Genomic DNA, 24,399 nt, shown 5'->3' on the forward strand with positions numbered 1-24,399 from the left:
TAGCACTCCTCTTTCAATTCGCTGCACTGAAATAATCTGGGATTGCTGTGATGCTCAACCTTGTGCCATTGGAGGGTCAAATGCCATAATGGCTGCTCATGGTGGACAGTGTTTGGCAGAGCCCACAGTTTAAGACAGGTTTGGAAGCAGGAGTGATATCCACTTTCTAAACCACATGCCTCTGGAAACCATGAACTTGAAGAAATGATGAAGGTCTCGGGCCTTTTGTTGATAGGGTTGCTATGAGTCATGCTCCACTCTGCAGCAATAAACAACAACAGTACAGTACATAAAGTATACAATGATATCTTTAGTATCCCAGAAGAGTAAAATCTTGACAAAGATAACAGCAACAACAAAACAATAAAAGTAACCAAACTGGAGCAGAATATCAACAGAAAAGTATCAGAAATTCAAAGTGGGATTAAAAAAAAAATAGAGTAAGAGATATCCCTGCTGACTTAGATGTATCTTGGCTAAAGCTAAGAGTAGTAGGAAGATGTTTCATTGTTTTTTAATCACTATGTAAAGGCATTCAACTGTGTAGTGTCTAGAATGTTAAATACCTACAATTTGCCAATCAAGATACAACAATTGGTTTCTATTTGCCTGAAGCAACAAAGAAAGAAGAATAGGATGGAGGAGAGGAAAACAGAATGTGCGATGCATGGCTTCCCTGGCAATTGTTTCTTTGTCATGAGACAGAACAACTGAATTGTTTCTAGTTACTATTATAGAACACTTTATTCAAAGGTTCTGTGCTGATCAAAATTATAAAAAATACTGATCAAAATGTGTAGGAGAAGAAGTGAAGGATACAGAACACAATTTTAAAATATCTTGGAATCTAGGTATTCTAGGACCATGGATGCTAGATGAACTTCTGAAATTACTTATCTGAGGAAATCTTCAAATGTCAAAACCTACATATTTCTTAATTTTTTAAGTAGAAAGTTTAAATTAAATAGTAAAGAATGTTTCTTTTCCCCACTGCTCCATTTTAAAATCTCTGTATATTAGCTCAAACAGCCAACAACAACTTAAAAGACCAGATAGAAAATTTAGATGGTAGTAAGTCCATGTCCCCAGAAATATTTTCGTCTGTTGTATGTAGGGTAAGTATGAGTTAGAACTCAAAAGTAGACATATTACAATAACTTCAAGTTTATGCACAGGGAGGAAGAACAACTTAGAAAAAGAGGCTGAGAATGTTCATACCATTCAGAAAACATAGTATCATTGAATTTAATATGCTCAATTAGTTAAATTACTGCATGCTCTTTCTGTGTATAATTTCAAAAGGAATAAAAAGAAAATAAATTCTACAGACCCATGACTATAAATTTTAAAAATATTTATTATTTGTTTTAAAATATTCATTATATGTGATATTTCTTATTTGAACCAAATTAGTCACATCAGCAAAGAAAATGTCGTTTTTCAGTCTTAATTGAAATTAGAAGTGTTTTTAAAAGCCCTAACACAGGTAAAATACTTTTAGATTCTTTTCAGAATGTAGTAATTTTCAAGTTTCTCTCATTACTAAATTTTCTCACGTACTTTTAAGAATCAGTTCTTCATTTAAAATACATCTAGAAGTTTGAGATATTATCTTTTCTTGTGACTATTAACAGACAATTTAGAGTACAGTGCAAAATACCATGAATACATATACTTTTATTATAAAATCTAAATTAAAGCCATAAATTATTATCAATTCCAGTAAAGATAGAAAAGGAGAGAATATGAGCCTTATTAGGAATAGTCGATTCCTATATCAGTGCTGCTATTGTAGATTGTATTTCTCGGTTACTCTGTGTAAGTAATTGTCACAGTTTGATCAAATGATTTCATTCAGTTTTTCTTTGATTTTGTTATTCATTCATTCAGAACAGATACAAGAACTGTGTAATATTTAGCACGTCATTGTGTGTGGTTTCCTATGTGTGTATGTACATTTGCAATTAATTGCCACTTTTTATTTCCATATTACAGAAATGGTTTATTTTCCCTGCTCTCATGAACTTTTCCTGAGGGCGTACTTGAATATAAGATAAAGGACACATTGCATATTTCCCTGAATCTTAAAAAATATATACATGTTGTTTTTTAAAAGTTGATATAAATAAGTACAGTTCTTCAGAACCGTATTTCAGACATAGTGAAACTTCCTTACTCTAGCATGTTATAAAAAAGAATATTAGGATAAAGTCTGTATTCTGGAGAAATGAGACATGGATGTGGAGTTATGATGTTAGATGTATTGAGTATAGGAGTATGGATTTATATGTATATAGACATTCTTTGATGCTTTTTACTTATAAAGTAGAAGCTATATAATTAGGTTTCAGTTCATAGTGTTGAAATTTAAATAGATGAATCCAATTTTCTCTTGCTTGTTTGTGAGAATATCTTTTTATAAGGTATAGTTTTTGTCCACAAAAACTATTTGAATGAAGTAGTTTAGAGGACATTTTATATAGTCATTTTCTTTTTGTAAGATATTATAATGAAACGGAAGGCTCTTGATCCTTACATAATGACATTATTTGTACTTTACACACAGTGCTACTCTCTTGGCATTCCTGGTTGAACTACTTAAGAGTTCAGTAGCCATGCAGGAACAGATGCTCGGGGGAAAAGGCTTCTTAGTCATTGGCTACTTACTAGAAAAGGTAAGTGGTCCTTGTTGATGGTCTTATTGTGTGGCTTTTAGAGATGACAACCACAGATTATAATTTTTCTGTAGTTTTCTGTTGTGCAGAGGCTGATATTTTCTGCTAATTCACAGACATTATTTTTTATGGTGCTGCGATCACACTAGTAGGTGTATACCCTAAGGAAAGACGAGCAGCCCTTACAGACAGCATTCACAGCAGCAGCAGAAGCAGCACCAGCAGCATTTTTATCTCCAAAAACAGAGATAGAAACCACTCAGGTACCATCAATGACAGGTAAAGAAGTTACCGTCCACACGCTCAGTGGAGAGCTATGCAACACTAAAACACAATAAGGAATTCTCCAGGCACTGCTTTACATGGGTGAACCTAGAGGACATTTGCTGTGTGAAAGAAATAATTTACAAAAAGACAAATAATGTATGAGACCACTATTACGAAAAGGTAAAGAAAGTTTTACACACAGAGGATCATTGTTGGATGGTTACCAGAGATGAGAAGGGAGGGAGAGAGGAATAAAAATGAGTGAGTAGACAGTGGACACATAGTAAGAAGGGAGAGGGCAAGGCCATGTCCAGGGGCAGTCAGCACAAGGAAGTGTGGTGAAAGTTCTACTAACCTGCTTGGCTGTAAGAAGACATCAAGGTGGGTAATTGGCTTAAGATTTAAAGATTATTTCAAAATAATGAATTTGGGTGTTTGACTTACATTTCATGGAATGGAAGACTGTTTTTTAACATCTGAAGTATTAAGAATTGTTTAAAGCTGTATGCTAATCTATATTTTACAGGAATTAGAGTTTGTGAAATGCTTTCCTAAAATTACTCTTTTTCTGTCATCCTCTAGTCCTCTAACACATTTCCTATTTTCCGAGGGCTTATAAACAGAATACTAAAGTGTGGCTTCTAGTACACTTCAAACTGGGTTTAAAAACACAAATGCTATGAAGTATTTTTCTATTCTCCCCCTCCTCAAATACTATAAAATACATCCTTCCTTTCAAGGTTAATATTCTTTTTTAAAAAAATTAAAAATGGTGAGAGGTCATCTTTTTCTTTTCTTAACTTTCTACTAGTTTATTTACAAAATTCGAACACATTGCTTTCCCGAACAAATTCTTTCCATTTTCCTCACCGCCCCACCCATCAAATTGTACAACCCCATGATTAATCCTCCCCTTCCCATACACATCCTCATCCCTCTGCTTCCAACCTCTCCCACCCCTCTTGGATTTTTATACTCATCCTGCAATAATGGTTTTATAAAATAATTATCATTGTGGGACTGAATTATTAGTTCAATCAGCATAATGCTCTCCAGTCCCTCCCAAGTTAGGTAATAATTACAAAATCAGTACTCTTGCGTGCTGCCTAGTATTCCATTGTGTGAATATACCATAATTTCTCAATCCATTTGTTTGTGATTGGACATTTGGGCTGTTTCCATGTTCTTGTGATGGTAAATTATGCTCTTGTGAACATTGGTGTACAAATCTCAGTTTCTACCTCAGTTCTCATTTTCTCAGAGTATATTCCAAGTAGTGGGATAGCTGGGTCGTATGGAATTTCTGTGTTCAGCTTTGTGAGGAAGCACCAAACTTCATTCCAGAATGGTTGGACCATTTTACAATCCCACCAACAATGAATATCTGAGTTCCTTTCTCATCACATCCTCTCCAACATTAATTAAAATTATAGTATTGACAATCAGTGGGTATCTCAATGTAGTGTCAAATTACATTTTTTCCCTAGACACTTAATAAAGTTGAATATATTTTCATATATATCAGGTAAATAATTATCTCTTTTGTAAAGAGGTTTTTAATACTTTTTGCTAGTATTGACATTTTTTACCTTAAATTATTAACTTTAGGTGATATTTAATCATTCTGTTTCTATATATTTACACATTTCTGGAAATTTTCTATAAATGGAATCATAAAATGTATGCTCTATGACTAGATTATTTCAATTAGTATTGTTTTTAAAAGTTTATTGTTTCAAAAAATTATCTTTTATCACTCAAGATTAAGCCTTTTAAATGTGCCTGTACAGTTGTGCATAGCAGTCACATTACACTGTATGCATACACTGTTATTTATTCATTTATTTTTACTTTAAGCATTATGTAATTAGGTCTTCTGCAAGAAACCTAGAACACCAGTTTGTGAGGATAAAACCCCATTGGTGGGAGAATAAAGAACGCAGGTAGCTTCTGAGCTGAGGAATGGCTCTGATTTTGGTTAAAATGTGGGCGTCCACCACTTTCTGATCAACCTTGCGCTGCTCTGTAAGCTTGTATTTCTTCTTCTCTGTGTAGAAGAGCACCTCCTGGTAGCAGGGCTTCCGCAGCTGCTGCTTCTTAAAGTAAGCATCAGTGAGATGCTTTGGGATTTTCACACCACTGATGCCAACTTCAGTGGCGATGACAGTGACAGGTGCCTGGTGTGTTGTCCGCAGAGGAACTCAATTGAGGGTCAGAGGCCCGGTCACAAGGAGCAAGCCACTGTCCAGCTGCTTCAGGAAAACTCTTCTGTTGCCCCTGTGGTGCCCTGTGAGGGCGAGCAGAACAGTCCCGGCGTGATGCTCGCACTCAGCCTCCTCAGAGCTGACTGGAGGGCTTTTTGCCGGGCGCAGCAGCTTCTGAAGCACGTCTTCAGCAGGGTAATAATACCTAGGCATTACGCGGAATTCCACTACTCGGGTACCACCATTCCAGTCACCACCTTCCGGTTTTGTGACGGTAGCAAGAACCTTCTCCTTCTTTTCAACCCTGGACTTAGTGGCTGAGTACTTCTGCGTGTATGTGGCCTCCTTGGAATACATGTCTGATTGGGAATAATGTGCCCATTCCTCAGACCAGGACAGGACTGTGGCTGCAGTGGGGCTTCCCCTTCTTGGGCATTTTGCCCATGCCCTTGCTTGGCTTTTTTAGCTTTGCCATTAGCATCTGCCTTTTTGGCTTCAGGCTTGGCCTCAGGCTTCTTCTCCTTGGTGCCTGGTTTTTCACCCACCATCTTGCAAGATGGGGGGAAATACGCTGTTCTTTATTTATACATACTGTTGTTGCTGTATGGAAGCACTGTAATAGGAGGCCTGTGAAGGGAGCACTGATGATCTCGTGGCAAGAAGCTGTGCTGCAGTCTCACAAGCACATGGTTTGAATCCTCCAGCTGCTCCAGGAGTGGACAGTCTCCTTCGTGTGATTAACTGTCCCTGAAAATCAGTTGGAGGGTCAGCTGTGATTGGTTCTGACACAGCTATACACAACAAGAACATTGTTGCTGTACATTTTCAGGTATTTTCATTTTTAGGCTGTTATCAAGAATAATGCTCTGAAAATTCTTGTGCATGATTTTTTGTGGACTTTTGTTAGGTTAAGTAGAAAAACCTTTCCTTGGGATCTACCTGACCTCTCACTCTTCTGATTCACTTCCGCTTCACTGTGACCCATGTTTGTCAGATGTCTCAGTGTCTCTGGCCGTTTTCTCTGAAATAGATCAGAGCTGTCCAGTTAGGGCAACGCTGGCTGCTGGTTTGAACCACCAGCTTTTTTGTTAGTTGCTGGATACTTAAGCATGTTAATAATTCAAGGGAAAGTTTTTGTATCAACAGTGGTATCATAGTTTTTGATAATTTCTTTTAGTTTTAATTACTCAATTTCAAATTGTTAGTTTATGGATGTATAGTTCTATGATTTCTCATTTGATGTATACAATTCAATATCTTTCTAGCATATTTGCAAAGATTTTTAACTACTACAGGAAGATGAAACCCAAGGGAGACCCCTTGGGAATGAATAAACACGAATTCCTCTTTAGTAACAGGACATTTTTGCTGTGTTAGTGGGAGCTTTGGGTAGATACAGTTCCTAAATCACTGGACTCCCCAAACTGCTTGGTTCAGGAATTTTTATAGGAAACAGACAAAGAAGCAATTCTGCTGCTCTCTCATTGGTTATTTTCAAGCATCAGCATTAGCTTTTCAGCTTCCACATAGGCCATAACTTGGTTTTCTAGATAAGGGAGTACTTCTACAAAATCACGGCTTCTCTAGCCCAGCAGTAAAACATTTGCATACATTTTATAGACTTCCTGGCTTTCCAGATAAGGCCGCTCCTGCAGAGGCTCTCCTCTTTCTTCCCAGGAGTTCAAACGTTTTTACAGAGCCTCTTCTTTCCCTGGCTCTTCTCGTACAACCATCTGCAAAAGGACTTGTCCAACAGTTTTCATTGTCATTCCTCATTTCCCATCAGCTTCCCCGAACTGTGGTGGCATAGTGTATAAGCTAACAGATTTCTAACTCAAAGACCAGCCATTCGGATTCACCAGCTAATCTCAGCAGAAAGATGGACAGTCTGCTATAACCCTTGACAGCCTTGGAGACCTAGTGGTGGGTTGCTGGGATTCGGAGCTGACTCCACAACAGAGTGTCCCCCAGGCTTCGAGACTGAAAGCCCTGGTCACTCTGCGGCTAAGGAGTCGCGTATCCTCGATCCATAAGTGGATGCGTGTCATGGGTAGTCGTTTTGTAGCGGACTTTGTTCACTTAGATGTTTGAAATATGTACACTTTTGATGCACGCAGTAGCTTATACTCTATATTGATGTTTTTGCCTGATAATTGGTATTTCGGTTTTCTGCTTTGGGCTCTTCTGAGTGATGCTGCTAAGAGACCAATGTGCAGGAGTTTTTGTGTGAATGTGTTTTGATTTTGCATCAGAACAAAAAAGATTCCACATCTTAGGTAAGTGCCTAAACAGGAATTATCAACCCAACTCATTACCTTTGAGCCAGAACCAACTCTTAGCTGATCCTTCATTGGGTTTCTAAAGTAGAATTCACACAGAAGGAGGTTGTCCAGCTTTCTGCTCAACAGGTAGATTGGAACCACCACAGATGGACAGCTGTTAAGTTGGCTGCTCGACTCCTGATGAGCGACATGAACAGAACTCCCTCATTGTTGCTTTAAAACAATTCTATTTAAAACTTATTTTATTCCTGTAACCTCAGCTAAGAGCATTGTTTTCTTTCTTTATGAACATATAATTGTGATTTGAGTGAAAGTGTTCTTTACAAATTCATTTTTCCTTACCATGGCCTACGTACTCTGTCTGGTGATGCTGACTTCCGTCTGCAATGTCGCAGCACCTTCCCACTACCCCCTGGGTTTCTGTTTCTAGCCATCTTCCATCCTCAGCCCTGTTGCCGGCTGAACCTTCTCCCAGGACAGATGGAGCCTTTGCATCTCATCAGGGGGGCTGCGCTGAAGAACGCATTGCTTCTTGGTATTATTGAACACCTTGCTGGCCTGCCTGTTGTTTGGCTACATACAGCTTGATCGAGGTGGTCATTTCAGTCACAGGCTTGAACTGCTACTGAGGTCCACAGTATCAGTGGTTCCATCTGTCGTAATCGTACCATTAAACCTGGTCTTTTTTATGATTTGGAGTTTGCTCCACACTTTTCTCCTATCAGGATCTTTGTGTTACACCTTTCAGATTGGCCAGTGGTAGTTTCTTGAAATCACATAATTATCCTTTGCCTCTAGACGTAGGAGTATGTTGTTGATTGCCGTCAAGTTGAGCACGACTCAGCGACCCTACAAACAAAAGGCCTGAAGCCTTTCTGTAACTGTCAACACTTACCAAAGTTTATAGAGCTTCCAGAGGCACACGTTGTATATGTAGATTATATTTGAATAATAGTCATATTAACAAGTCTTTCTTATATGTTTGAAGATAATAAATATCCTGTCACTCACAACATTGTGTTTTGAATGAACCTTGAAATTGCCTTTGGGATTATGAATGGGAACACCATTCTTCTCCAGTTTGGCATCCCCAGCACAGTATTCCATGTGATTATCTGGTTCAGAGTGACCAAAGCTACTCCGTCACATCACACTAATGCCCTCATATGTCAGTGTTCATGCATTCCATTTATTTCTTTTTAAAATTTCTAATTTTGCAAAATTTTCACCGTGTACATTTCATGTTCCAATTTTTAAAAGATGTTGGACATTTTCCCTCAGTTCGACTGACTTCCAATCTGGGCTCTACCATTGCTGCTATAACTCTCCACGTTCTTCTGCTGTTTATAGGATTTCCAGAGGCTTGTTATTTAAGAAGTGGGTGGCCAGTCCTACTTACTAATCTGTCTTATTCTGGGAGCTCTACTAAAACCTGTCCACCATGGGTAAGCCTTGTGGCATCTGACACAACTGTGACATAGCTTTCACTACCACAGCAGCCCACAGATTATCTCGGTATAACAAACTGATAGACGTTGCTGTACCAGTTAGAACAGTCTTCTTCCCAAAACCAACAAACGGACAGTTTTGTTTGTAACTACAATAGCAAATCAGTCTTCACAGCAGACCAAACAGTCCACAGCTGACTGTTGGTCAAATAAAAATGGCCTGTTGTTGTTAGGTGCCGTCGAGTCGTTTGCGACTCATAGCGACCCTATGCACAACAGCCCTAAACCCTGCTCTATCCTGCGCCAACCGCACTGCCTGCTTCAAACAAGAGGCTATCAGGCAGGCCCCAGCCAACTTAATCACAAAGTTCTGCCCACTGGATGGATGCTAATTGGTTTAAATAAGATACTCCCAGCCCAGAACAGATTGTAATGAAATAAAAACCAAATAACCTATACCTGCCTGTTAATTAAATGGAAAAGACAAAAAAGCCTGCACCTGAATGTTAAGAGGAAAAAATTAAGAGATTCATTAATGATAATTGGTAACTGGATTACAAAAGTGGGAAGAATGAAGAAGGAATAATACTTGGAAATATGGCTTTGGTGATAGAAATAAGGCTGGAAATAGAATGATCAGACTACATATTTTCAATAATTTATTTATTGCAAATACCTTTTTAAAAGACAAAAGCAGTGACTTTACACATGGACCTCACCTGATGGGCTGCTTAGAAATCTGATTAACTACTTCAGTGAAAGCAGTCACTGGACTGGGCTGGGGTTGGACTGTGGGTCAGACCATTAATTACTCATGTTCAAGTTAAAATTGAGGCTGGAGGAAATGAAAAGAAATCCACAATAACCAAAAATATGATCTCGAATTTATTCCATCAGAATTTCAAAAACATTTTTAAGAATAGATGTGAAGCATTGAACACTAGTAACCAAAGACCAGATGAGTTAGGGGATGATATCAAGGATATCATGCACGAAGAGAGCAAAAGTCATTAAAGAGACAGTGGAGAAAGAGAAAGCCCAAAATGGATTTCAGAAGAGACTCTGAAATTTGCACAAGAGCATTAAGAAGTGAAACAAAAGGAAAACATGCTGAAGTAAGAGAGCTGAACAGAAGATTTCAAAGGGCAGCTCGAGAAGACAAAGCAGAGTATTACAAAGGAATGTGCGGGTAGCTGGAATTGGAGGATAAAAAGGGGAAGAAGTGGCTCTGCATTTCTCAGGCTGAAAGAACGGAAAAACAAATTGAAGTCTCAAGTCACAACTTGAGGAGGATGCTATGGACAATATATTGAAAGACCCAGGAAACATTAAAAGAAGATGGAGGGAATACACAGAGTCACTGTACTGAACTGACTGACAGTGAAAAATTCCAAGAAGTACCATGAGCAGGAGCCATTGGTAATGGAGGAGGAAGTGGAAGCTGCATTGAAGGCACTGGCAAAAAAAATAAGGCCCTGGAATGAAGGGGATACCAATTGACTTGTTTCAATTAACAGATGAAGTCTTGGATGCTCTCACCAGTCTCTGCCAGGAAATTTGGAGGACATCTGTCTGGCCTATAGATTGGAAAAGCTTCGTATTTGTTTCTATTCTAAAGAAAAGTGATCCAACAGAATGTGGAAACTGTTGAGCAATATCATTAGTATCACATGCCAGCAGAATACTGCTGAAGATCATTCAAAAATAGCTAGAACAGTACATAGAAAGGAAACTACCTGAAGTTCAAGCAGGATTTAGACGAGGCTGTGGCACCAGGGATATCATTGCTGATGTCAGATGGATCCTGGCTGAAAGTAAAGAATACTAGAATTATGTCTATTTATGCTTTATTGACTATGCAAAGACATTTGACTGTGTGGATCATAACAAGATAAGGCTAACACTGAAAAGAATGGGAATCACAGAGCACTTAATTGTGCTTATGTGAAACCTATACATAGACCAGGAGGCTGTTGTGTGAATAGAGCAAGGGAATACTGTTGTTGTTATGTGTCCTTGAACCCTAGGTTCAGCAACTCTAAACCCTGTTCTATCCTGAGCCAGCCTCGTCGTCTCTGACACACCTACCCTCATTACCTCAGTCACTGAATCAGTTCATCACATCGAGCATATTGTCTCTTGCACTTTCCCTCCACTCTCCCAAACATGATATCCTTTTCCAGGGACTGCTCCCTTCTTGCAACATGCCCAAAGTATGTCAGACTAAGCTTCAGAATCCTTGCCTCCAAGAAACAGCCTGGTTTCACCCTCTCTAGGATGAACCTCTTTGTTCTAGCAGTCAGTGGTATATTCAGTACTCTTCTCCAGCACCGAAGCTTAAAGGAATCTATTCTCCTTTTATCATCCCTAGTCATTGTCCAGCTTTCTGATGCACGTGGTTTAAAATTAAGAAGGGCGTGTATCAGGGTTGTAGTCTCTCTCCATATCTATTCAGTTTGCATGCTAAAAAAAATTATTCAAGAAGCTAGCCCCTTTGAAGAAGAATGTGGCATCAATATCAGAGGAAGACTCATAAATAACCTGCATTATGCAGACAACACAACCTTACTTTACATAATGAGGAGGACTTGAAGCACTGTTGCAGAATAAAGAATACAGTCTCCAGTATGGATTGCATCTTAATGTCCAGAAATCAAAGAGTTTTACCACTGGACCAATAGACCACATCATGACAGATGGAGAAAAGATTGAAATTGATAACAACTTCATCTTAATTGGATCCACAGTTAACATCCTTGGTACCAGCTGTCAAGAAATCAGGAGATGTATTGCACTGGGAAAGTCTTCAGTTAGGAACCTCTAGATTATTGAGGAATAATGGTATCAGTTTGAGGACTAAGGTGCGTCTAATTCAGGCCATAGTCTTTCCCATCACTTACTATACATCTGAGAGCTGGACAGTGGATGACAGGAGATGAGTTGTTGCTTTTGAGCTGTTTTTTTTTTTAAGAGTACTGAACATCCTAGGGACTAACAAGAGAACAGACCGCTCTGTCCTGGAGAAGGTACAGCCAGAATGCTCTTTGAGGCAAGGTTGATGAGACTTTGCCTTACATACTTGAGGCATATTTCTAGGAGGGGTTACTCCGTGAAGAGGGACATGATATTTGGAAATGCAGAGGGTTGGCAAAGGAGATGAAGACACTTGACCAGGTGGATTATGCAGTGACTGCCTCAGTGGGCTCTAAAGTGTCAGGAAATGTGAAGATGACACAAGATAGGCCAGGGTTCAGATCCTTGTTCATAGTGACATTAAGGGTCATACTCAACAGCAGGTAACATCAACAAGGACAATTATTATTTTTTTTTTCACATTCTGTTATTCTTAAGAAGGGAGAGACTATAAAAAACAGCATTATCCTGGAGACTGCCTCAGATTACTGAGTCACCCAAAGATATTTCCTTAACTGCTAAGTACCTATATAAAATCCAATCTTGAATCTTCTTTTTGTGTGACACTGAGTTGTGTATGACTCATAGCGACCTTATAACCAATAGCTGTGAACCTCTCCCCGCCCTGAACCATCATCATGATAGCCAACATGCTTGAAGCCACTGATAGACTCCCTTTGTCAGTCTGTCATATTAAAGGTTTGCCTGCCTTTCTCTGACCTTTTACCTTTCCCAAGGACTTCCCCTTTCTGACAACATTCCTAATGTATTTGCGAAGAAGCATTCTTGCCTGTTAAGGAGTACCATGGTTGGACATCTTCCAAGACAGACTAGATTGTTGTTTGGCCGTCCACAGGATCGTTAGTACTCTCTTCAATACCACAATTCAAAGGCATCCGTTTTCTCTGGTCATTGACTAACTTGAAAGTTACATAGGAAACAGCTGAAAGTACAATGGCTTGCATCAGGTGCACCTTACTCTTTAAAGTGAGATTATTGCTCTTGAGCACTCCAGACCTCCTTGGCAGCCATTTCCCAGTGAAACATATCTTTTGATTTCTTCTCCGCAATTTCCACGGACGTTGGTTTTAGCTCCAAGTAAAATGAAATTGTTGGTGATGTCAGTCTTTTCTAAAATCATGTCCAATGATGGTGCCTGTCAATCAGTGTAAGAATTCTTAACATTGAGGTATACTTGAAGGCAGTCGTCTTTGATATTCTGCAGCAGGTGTTTCAAGTCCTTTTTATTTTCGGCAATCCTCTTACAACAGTCCTCTTTATATAGTGCAGCTTCTTGAACGATTTGCTCAGCATCTGGATTGAATAGGTTTGGAGAAACAGTACAGCCCTCATGCACACTTACCCTAATTTTATTATTTTGATAATTGACTTTCATATATTCATATACTTTATCTTTTATCTTTCTTAATTTTAAAATGTGCATTATTCCTTTGCTCTATTAGGACAATTGCTTCAAGGTACAGGTTTCATCTAAGTCTAATTGTATGCTCTGGGACTGCCATCCTTCTCAGTGTTACCTGTAATTTGTTATAATCCATACAAATGCCTTTGCGTAGTTATTAAAACATGTATACATTTTACTTGTATTCTCTGCTTTCAGACAAGATCTGTCTGACATCAGCATTGATAGTCCTATTATCATGTCCTATTTTAAATCCAACTGAAATTTTTGACAGTTTTCTGTCAGTGTGTTGTACCAGCTCTTACTTACTAATCTTTAGAATTTTACTTGCATGTGATAGTAATGATATTCTTTGCTAATATTTACATTCTGTTGTTTAAATAGCAAATGGAATGTAAATTTAATACTGTACATTTAAGCTAATAGGGAAGACATAGCGAGTTGATAGGTACTGATGCTCCATCAAGAATTGTACAGTTCGGTGCTCTGTGTATTTTAAAGCTAATTTTTGGTCATCTTTCTTTAGTCTTCACGAGTTCACATCACCCGAGCTGTGCTGGAACAATTTCTGTCCTTTGCAAAATACCTTGATGGATTATCTCATGGAGCGCCTTTGTTGAAACAACTCTGTGATCACATTCTGTTTAACCCAGCCATCTGGATACACACTCCTGCAAAGGTATGGATTTTGGTTTTATTAATTTCATTTTAGTATTGTAGTTTAGAATGATTTCATCTAAAGTATTGGTATTCACAGTGAAAGAAATGAGACTGGAGATTGAATGACAGAATTTTGTTCATTCACTTATTCATTGCAAATAATCTCTTAAACATACATAAACAGTGACTATACATGAAGTTCACCTGATGGGCTTCAAAAAAGTCAAATTGATGACATCTGTGAAAGAGTTAATGGTGAAGCTCAGTAAAGTCAGAACCAAGCCCCAGGTGACTGTGGAACAGAATGTTGATTAATCATGTTCAAGTCCAAAGTAGAGTTTAAGAAAAAAGTTTTAAAAGTCCTTGAGAACCAAAATATGATCTTTAAATATCACCTTGTTGTTAGGTGTTGTCGAGTTGCCTGCCCCTCATAGTGACCCTGTATATACTAACTCTGTAGCCTGCTTTGTCCTGAGACAGTCTCACTCTGCTCAACCTACCCTCCATGTGCCATTTCTTTATCAGTCCATCTCTTTGGGGTCTTCTTCTCCTGCTCTGTCCCTCCACCCTTCTGAGCACAGTGTCTTCCCTAAGGACTGGTCCCTCCTGGGCACGTGCCCAGCATGTGTGATACAGAGCTTCAAAATCCTAGCCTCAAAGGAAAAGCTTGGTTTTACCTTCTCCAAAACAGACTTATTTTACTGTTTCTTGGAAGTCTGTGCTACGTTCAAGACTTCTCCAGCCCCACAACACAAAAGCATCAATTCTTCTGTCGTCCTTAGTCATTGTCCTGATGCATAGCAAGTAATTGTGAAGACCCTGGCCTGAGTCAGGCACACCTTAGTCTCTACACTGACATCATCGCTTCTCAGTACTCTGGAGAGGTTTATGACAGTGGATTTTTCCCAGTGCAATTAGTCTTTTGATTTCCTGACTGCTGGTGCCAACAGTGTTGATTGTGGAACTGAGCAAGCTGTGAGTTTTAACAGCCTAAATTTCTTCTTCATCTATAATGGTGCTGCCAGTTGGCCTAGTGGCGAGAATCTTTGTCTTCTTGTTGTTGAGCTTATCCCATGTGAATTAAAAATGTGCAAAAATGAATGAATGGAGACAAAATTAAATGGAAAGAATATGCTGTTAAAAATATATATTGCATTAAAAAATCATTAATAAAAAAAATTTAAAAAAAAGAAAAAAAACCTAAAAATTATCTCAAGAATAGTTTAGATACATTAAACACTAATGACCAAAGGCCAGATGACATCAAGTATATTATCTGTTAAGAAAGTAGAGTGTCATTATACGAGGAAAGAAGAATAAAAGACCAAATGGATGTCAGAAGAGACTGAAAACTGCTGCAGAATGTGGAGAGGCTAAAACAAAGGGAAGACATGCTGAAGTAGAAGACATGAACAGAGGATTTCAAAGGAAAGAGTCTCAACCAAGATAAAAAAGCAAAGAATAATAATGAAGTGTGCCAAGAGGCGGTGATAGAAAACAAAAGGGAACTTTCTTGACATTTCTCTAGCTGAGAGACCTGAAAGAACTAAGTCAAATTTCAAGTTGCAACATTGAAGGATTCTGTAAGCAAAATCGTGAATGATGCAAGAAGCATCAAAGAACATGTGAAAAAGAACTAACACTGAAACGTTTCAGAAAGTAGCACATGATCAGGAACAAGTGGTAATGAAGGGAGAAGTTCAGATTGCACTGAAGCCACTGGCTAAAAACAAGTTTGCAGGAATTGATGAGATACCAATTGACGTGTTCAACAAACAAATACTGCTCTAGTTTTGCTCACCAGACTATGCTAGAAAATTTGGAAGACCTGGACGAGTGACTGGACGAGATGCATATTTGATTTGATTCCCAAGAAAGTTGATCAAACAAAATATGGAAATTACTGAACAATATAATTAATACCACATGTACATAAAATGTTTCTGAAGATTAAGTATTCAAAATGAAATACATCACCAGAAAACTACTAGAAATTCAAACTGTATTCAGAAGGGGCTGTGGCAATGAGAGATAACATTGCTCAAGTCAGATGGATCGTAACTAAAAATAATACCAAAAGGATGTCTTACTTGTGTTTTATTGACTATGGAAAGGCATTTGACTACGTGGATCATAAATTATGGATAACACTGTGAATAATAAGGGTTCTAGAACATTCAGTTGTGCTCATGTGCAACGTATGCATAGATCAAGAACAGAACAAGAGAACATTATGTCATTTAAAATCAGGAAGGATGTGCAGCAGGATTGTATCCTTTCTCCATACCTATTCACTATGTGTGCTGAGACCACACTCTGGATGCTCAAGTATAAGGGTGGCAGATGATACAACGTTGCTTGCGTATACTGAATAGAATGTGAAACGCTTGCTGCCAAAGATCAAAGCTACAGCCTTCAGTATGGAATTTACTTTTTTAATTTTTTTTTATTAATTTCAATGAACATTTACAGAGATTTTGAATTTCCATTCATTCATTGTTGCACTTTTCTCCCCGCCACCCCACCCCCACTTCGCTCTTCTCTCTGAAAAGCAAAAGAAAAATTCCTTCATTGGTATACAATCCTGCCACACACACCCCCACCCCCACCCCGAGTATACGGCACTCTGCAACCTTCATTCCAGACTTAATGATAATCATAGTGCCCTATAATATATTGCTTTTAAACTGTTCTCTCCCTCATCCATTTCAATGCAGTATACATAATTCATCCAGTTTTTCTCTTTCTTACTCCATGTCAGTCCCGTTCTATGGCAGTGGCACTATGCAGTGTTTGTCCTTTTCTGACTGAGGTACTTCACTCAGCATAATGTCCTCCAGGGTCACCCATTTTGAATAATATTGCATGAGTTCCTTGGTTTTCAATGCAGCATAGTATTCCATTGTATGACTATGCCACAGCTTCTCTATCCACTCCTTTGTTGATGGGCACTTAGGTTGTTTCCAACTCTTTACTATTGTGAACAAGGCCGCAATAAACATGGGTGTGCATATATCTGCTTGGGTGGCAGTTATGGTCTCTGGGGTATATTTCCAGTAGTGGAATTGCTGGGGCAATATCTCTATTTGCAACTTTTTGAGAAAGCACCACACGGCCTTCCACAGTGGTTGCACCATTTTACACTTCCTCCAACAGTGAATAAGGGTTCCAGTTTCTCCACAACCTCGCCAGCATTTGTTGCTTGCTGTTCTGTTAAAATTTTGCTAGTCTTACTACGGTGAGATGATATAAAGAAAATCAGAAATTTTCACCACTGAGCAAATAGGCTATATCATGATAGATGGAGAATAGATTCAGATTATCACCGATTTTATCTTTATTGGATCTACAGTCAACACACACGGTATCATCAGCCAAGAAATTCAGATATGTTGCATTTGAGAAATCTGCTGCCAAAGACCTCAGCAAGGTGCTAAAGAACAAGGATGTCAGTTTAAAGACAAGGGTCACCCTTATCTAGACCATGGATTTTTCATTTGGTTTGTGTGCATCTAAAGGTTGAACACTAAACAAGGAAGACCAAACGATTGGATCCCTTTGAATTAGGAGGTTAGAGGTCCTGAGTATCCCATGGACTGCTAAAGAGAACAAACACGCAGCAATTCCAGAGGCATATGGTTCAAATGAAGCAGCTGCTCCTCGAGAGAAAGGTGGACAGTCTCTTCCTCTGTGACTTACTGCCTCTGAAAAACCATTGGAGGGCCAGCTACATGTTGATTGTGGCTCAGGGACCCACCAACCAACCAGCCAGTCTGTCCTGAAGGAAGGGCCACCTAGGTGCTTGCTAGGGACAAGGATGGGGAAACGTGGTCTCCTGCTTTGGGCATATTGTTAGGAGGGAACAGTCCTTGAAAAAAGATGTCACACTGAGAAAGGTGAAGGGGTCAGAGAAAGAGGCATTTCCTGAACAAGCAGGACCAACACAGTGGTCTCTAACATATCAGAGATGATGAGGACAGCAAAGTACAGGGCAAGACTCATATCTGTTGTTCATGGGCTGTCCTGAGAGGGAAGAGGGCCCCTAAACATAACAAGAAGACACCTTTGGATTTTTTATCCTATAATGGTACTCTCAGGCATTCATGTCAGTCAGGTAGACACTTTGCGGTTTAGTACTATAGATTAGCTTTAAGAGGACAGTTAGATGGAAATATGCAGAGAGAATATTTTTGATGTAAAGGAACAAAATAGGTCATATGCAAGCTGTGTGTGCTGGGTTTTGTAAAATTGAAAGTGCAGCATCACTTTGTGGGGACAATGGAATTATGTTACAGTGCAGATGCTCACTAGTGAGATGTCAGTGCTGGCAACTGTTTTCAATTCAATGAAAAGTCATCTATCTGTCCTAGTATGGTGTTTGAATCCTTTCAAGAAGCATTTTATCTCACATAGAGCTAAGCCTAGGTTTAGTGTGGTTCGCTCTGAGGTTCATAGATACTGTGGAGTTTTAGTTCACAAATTGAAGTCTTGTAACAATCCTGCATGGAGTAGCTCATTTACCACAGTATATATTCCCTCTGTGCCAGATTTCACAATTCTTGCAATTTTTTTGTTTACTCATAATCTTGTGTTCCAGACTTGACAGACCGTCCTCCCATAGCAGTTGAGTCGGTGCCGAGCCATGATCATACCCCATCTGATTTCCATGCCTGTCCAGCTTGCTGAAAGCAGATGGTCTCTGTCTTTATCCTGGGCGTGGCTGCTGGGGTCACCCGGAACTACTTTAGTTAAGAGCCTACTTTGTATGGCACCTGGGCTTCATTAGTAGGCTAGTGTAAACTTTTATTATTCACTGGAAACAAAAACATTTGTCTCATTCATTTTCTTGCAATATTAATAAAGCAATATAGATTAATAAGCAAACCAACAATTTCTCTGTAACTGAACCCACAGTTCTTCCAAGATGTGGCTTGCTAGGGGATCAGAATGGATTCCTTTGCAAAATAAGAAAATAAAATATTAGAGATCAAGTTATAAAAATGAATGTCACTGCATTTAAGCCCTGTTTGGTGTCACACTGGAGGCATTTTTGAAGACTTGAACTATGACCAAGTATTTCCAAGGAAGAAAGAATTTGGAGCCCTGATCACTTCAGCTGATTTAATTATTATTATTACAACTCAAAAAATGTATTTTACTTTCCAGTCAGAATTAACATGTATATAAGACTAAGTGTATGTGTAGATGTTAAATTTTTTGCTGATATCATCATAAAGTTAGGTTTATTTTACATAATCCTGTTGTTGTTGTTATATGTCATCAACCGTTTTGTCTCTGACACACTTAGCCCCACCACTCCATTGACTGAATCAGTCCATCTCATCGAGATTCTTCCTCTCTTGTGTTGTCCCTCCACACTCTCAAGCATGATATCTCTCTCTAAGGACTGGTCCCTCCTTGCAACATGCCCAAAGGATGTCAGATGAAGCTTCAGAATCCTTGCCTCCAAGGAGCAGCCTGGTTTCACCCTCTCCAATGATGAACATTTTTGTTCTTCTAGCAGTCCATAGTATATTCAGTACCCTTCTCCAGCATCACAGCTCAAAGGCAAAATTCTCCTTCTATCATCCCTAGTCATTGTCCAGCTCTCTGAAGCAGAGAAAGTAATTGCAAAGACCATGGCCTGTACCAGGTGCATCTTAACCTCTAGACTGACCCTGTTGCTCTTCAGTACTCTAGAGAGGTCCCTGACCCGACTTTCCCAATGCAATTCATCTCTTGATTTCTTGACTGCTGGCGCCGAGAGTGTTGACTGTGGAGCCAAGCAAACTGAAGCTCTTAACAATCTCAGTCTCTTCACCATCTATCATGATGCTGCCAATTGGGCCAGTGGTGAGAATCTTTGTTTTCTTGTTTTTGAGCTTTAATCCATACTTAAAGCTGCAGTCTTGACCTTTTGCAGCAAGTGCTTCAAGTCCTCCTCAATCTTAGCAAACAGGGTTGTGTCATTTGCATAATGCAAGTTGTTAATGAATCTTCTTCCAATCGTGATGCCACATTCTTCATAGAGCCTTGCCCCCCGCATGATCTCTTCTGCATAAAAATTGAACAGGTATGGAGATAAGACGCAGCCCTGGCGTACAGTCTTCTCGATTTTGAGTGATGCAGTGTTCCCTTACTCTGTTCTGACCACTGCCTCTTGGTCCACATATAGGCTTTGCATAAATACAATCAAGTGTTCTGGGACTGCCTTCTTCTCAGAGTTAGCCAGAGTTTGTTGTGATCTACACCGTCAAATGTCTTTGTACAGTAAATGAAACAGAGACATTTCTCTGGTACTCTCTGCTTTCAGCTAAGATTCATCTAACATTAGCTGTACTTTCTCTAGTGCCACGGCCTCTTTTAAACCCAGCCTGCACTTCTGGCAGTTCTCTGCTGATACTGTTCAGTTGTTTTTTGATAATTTTCAGCAGAATCTTGCTTGCATGTGTTAATAATGCTATTGTTCCATAATTTCTGCACTATGTCAGGTCACCTTTCATCCTAGTGGAAATCATAATGAAGGGCATATTTTTGTGAATTTGGGTTGCATTTTACAATTGTTAAGTTCCCCACAAACTTTATTTAAATAACACTTAATTTTTTATTTTTATTGTTGCCCAAAACCTACTACCATCTAAATAATTCTACGTCACTGTCCCTCCATCACATTTCAGAGCTGCATTCCTTCCATCCTGGGAGGAGACTACTTACCTTTCTTCTGCCTAGAGCCTGTGGCCTTAGTACCCACCTCTTCTGTAACAGTCCAGTGTGTAACCCTTGAGGTCACCAGAATCCTTTATACTGCTTATCATATTAGCATGTGGCTTAAGCCCAAACCAATATTTGATCACTCTTATACACCAAGATGTTGCATTTTTATCTGTGATCACATTCTACAGTTAAAGATATAATATGGAAGGGAGGGATCTAAAATGACATGAGCTTTTACATCAACAGTGCCTATTTTTTCAGATATTGTATAACTGATGTGTCAGAAAGTAATACTTCTTATTGTATAGTTCTGTTCCTAAGAAATAGGAAGCCTGTGGTGATGAAGGAAGAAGTTCAAGCTGCTCTGAAATAATTGGCACAAAACAAGGCTCCAGGAGTTGACAGTATACCAGTTGACATAATTAAGAAAACAGACGCTGCCCTGGATGTGCTCACTAAGTTGTGCCAAGAAATCTGGAGGACAGCCACCTGCCCAACTGACTGGAAGAGATCAGTAATTGTTCTAATTCCAATAAAAAGTGACCTGGCGGAGTACAGAAATCATCAGTCAATGTCACTCATATCACATGCAAGCAAGATTCTGCAGAATATTGCACAAAACGACTAGAGCAACAGGCCAACAGAAAACTGTTAGATGTGCAGGCTGGGTTTAGAAGAGGCTGTGTTACTAGGGATAGTATATATAGCTAATGTTAGATGGATCTTGGCAGAAAGCAGAGAGTACCAGAGAAATGTCGATCTGCGTTTCATTGACTATGCAGAGGCTTTTAACTGTGTGGATCACAACAAACTGTGACTTACTCTGAGAAGAACAGGAATCCTAGAACATTTGATTGTGCTTATGTGAACCAGGAGGCAGTCATAAAAACAGAGCAAGGAGACACTGCATGGTTCAAAATTGGGAAGGCTGTCTGCCAGGGATGTAGTCTATCTCCATACCTTTTCACTCTGTATGCAGAACAGACATTGGACTGTATGAGGAGGAAAGGGGCATCAGGATTGGAGGAAGATTAATCAACAACCTGTGTTATGCAGATGACACAACCCTGCTTGTTGAAACTGAGGAGGACCTGAAGCACTTGCTGGAGAAGGTCAAGGACTGTAGCCTTCAATATAGATTGAAGCGTAATATCAAGAAAACAAAGATTCTTACCAAGGGGCCAATTGGCACCACCATTATGGATGGTGAAAAGATTGAGATTGTTAACCGTTTTAGTTTGCTTGGCTTCACAATCAACCTTTTTTTGGTACCAGCAGTCAGAATTAAAAGATTAATTGCATTGGGAAAGTTTGCTGTCAGAGCCCTCTCCAAAGTACTGAAGAGCAACAACATCAGGTTGAAGGCTAAGATACACCTGATCTGAACCATAGTCTTCGCAGTTATATGTATCAGAGAGCTGGACAATGACTAAGGATGATAGAAAGAGAATTGATACCTTTTAGCTGAGGTGCTGGAGAAGAGGGTTGAATATACTACGGACTGCTAGAAGAATAAATAGGTCTGTCCTAGAAAGAGTGAAACCGGGATGCTCCTTAGAGGCAAGGATTCTGAAGCTTCGTCTGACATACTTTGGGCATGTTGCAAGGAGGGACCAGTCCTTGGAGAGGGACATCATGTCTGGGAGAGTGAAGGGACAACACAGGAGAGGAAAACCCTCGATGAGATCGATCGATTCAGTGACTAGGTTAATGGGAGTAGGTGTGTCAGAGACAATAAGTTTGGCACAGGATAGAACACGGTTTAGGGCTCTTGTACGTAGGGTCAGTAGCAACACAACAGCTTATAACAACAGCAAAGAACCCTTTAATGGTAAGACATTCAACAGTTAAACAAAAGGTCAGTGGTTCTGGCTCACCAGTTACTCTTAGGCAAGGCCTTGGCAGCATGCTTTTGTAAAGATGACCACTTTGGAAATGTGGTGGGGCAGTTGTGTTGTGACCTCCCAGATTTGCTGTGAGTGGGTACAGTAGCGGGAGGTGTGCTTTGGGCTCTTGCAGGTAAGTATATACACTGAGAGTCTAATGGACTGCATATAATTGGATTGTCCTGTCAGATTAATTTCCATTGAACTGTTCACAGAACCATTTAAAGTTGTTTAAATATTCATAGCTGTTAGATTACCTTTATTAAAGGGAATACATTAAAATTTGTTTATTGTAGACAATTTTCTTTTTAAAAATAAATGCTAAAATTAAATTATATTTTACTTTGTTTTATATGGCCATTTCTTGGCTTTTTTTGGTTTATTAGTATTTAAGTGAGAATTGAGTGGATTTTTGTAATATGAATGTTTGAGATATTTGCATGTCTTTTAATGCTGTATTGTTGCTACTGTGCATTAGGTTCAGCTTTCCCTGTACACATATTTATCTGCTGAATTTATTGGAACTGCTACCATTTACACCACCATCCGCAGGGTGGGAACTGTGCTACAGCTAATGCACACCTTGAAATATTACTACTGGGTCCTGAATCCTGCTGACAGCAGTGGCATTGCACCGAAAGGACTAGGTAGGTACGCTACAGCCCCTGGATCCTGAGTACTGCGGCGACCACCTGTGAGCCTGCCACTTGGCCAGTTTTTTCACCTTATCTCTCATGCACTGACTGGTGCACGGAGAAGTGTTTGTGCTAAAGAGAAACTTATAGCACTGATTAGGAATTTAACTTGTGGCATAAAGGCAAGGGGAAAGAAACAATATTTGCATCTTAGCCTGTGTGCCTGGGCTTGATTCAAGAGGATATTTGTAGAATTTTAAAAGCTTGTGACTGATATGGGTCATTGGGTCATGGCCAGGATGTTTTGAGATTGTGGCTTAATTTCTCAGTAAATACTATATTTGTGGTATTTTTATTCTAAATTCTCTTTTTATATTTTCAAAGAAATCTTAATTTTTCTCTGCATGTTCTTTGTTGCTTTAAAAATGCTATATAAAAAAATGCTGTTATTTTCCTAATTATGAAAAATAATAAGCATGTGTATTATGCAAAAGAACTGCAGCCGTTCATGGGGAGATTGGCTGTCTTCCTCCTGAGAAGAAGGGCCTGAGAGGTGCTGTCCTAGACTAACAGCACAACTCCCTACAGCCGCTGTGCCAGAGATCCCTGTGTGCTGGGTCTCCTTGTGGCTTTGAGCTTCCTGTGGCCGGGGCAATCTGTGCACCAGGGCTATCTGTGGGCCTGAGCTCCCTGTGGGCGCAGCTCCCTGCGCACTGGAGCTCCCTGTGGGCTGGCACTCTCTGTGGGCCCTAGCTCCTTCTGTGCCAGGGCTCCCTTTCATCTAGGCTCCTTGTAGACTTGGGCTCCCTGTGGGCCAGAGCACTTGAGCTCTGTGTGAGCCTGGGTTCCCTGTGGGCCCGAGTTCCCAAGTTCCCTGTGGGTCATGTCTACCTGTGGGACATATGAAGAAGTGTGATTCGTAGCCCAGAGCACAGCAGTATCTGTTGTTAGAAGTATGATCTGCATTCTTCTTTATCTTATGTTAATCACTTGAAAATACTGAAATGTTGTCACAAATTGAGATTTTGTTAATTTGTTTTTGGTTTAGTTCTACTGTTATAGTGATGTAAGAAGATAGAACATTTACTTTTTTTTAAATTCTGTAAATAATGCTGTGATTCCACTCCCTTACATAGACTGTTAACATCCATATTTGAATTGTTTAACATCACTGAGAAATTGGTCATAATTAATGTCCATATTTTTCAGAAATATGATTGTTGCTGTTGTTGTTTAATGCTGTAGCGACCCTATGAACGAACAGCCTGAGCACTGTTCATACATAGAGTTTC

At 39.4% G+C, this 24,399-nt stretch overlaps 1 protein-coding gene across 1 annotated transcript in view; it reads left to right on the forward strand.

The window, feature by feature from the left end:
- Positions 1–24,399, forward strand: part of NBEA (neurobeachin) — a 924,058-nt gene that overhangs the window by 203,326 nt on the left and 696,333 nt on the right. Inside the window, exons 14-16 of the mRNA XM_006879639.1 lie at positions 2,567–2,675; positions 13,739–13,891; positions 22,951–23,119. Of these exons, the coding sequence (XP_006879701.1) occupies positions 2,567–2,675; positions 13,739–13,891; positions 22,951–23,119 (431 nt within the window). The remainder of the gene's footprint in view (positions 1–2,566; positions 2,676–13,738; positions 13,892–22,950; positions 23,120–24,399) is intronic.

The sequence above is a fragment of the Elephantulus edwardii genome, unplaced genomic scaffold (assembly GCF_000299155.1).
Source record: "Elephantulus edwardii isolate Elephantulus edwardi_28Jun2011 unplaced genomic scaffold, EleEdw1.0 scaffold00004, whole genome shotgun sequence".
Taxonomy (NCBI): Eukaryota; Metazoa; Chordata; class Mammalia; order Macroscelidea; family Macroscelididae; genus Elephantulus; species Elephantulus edwardii.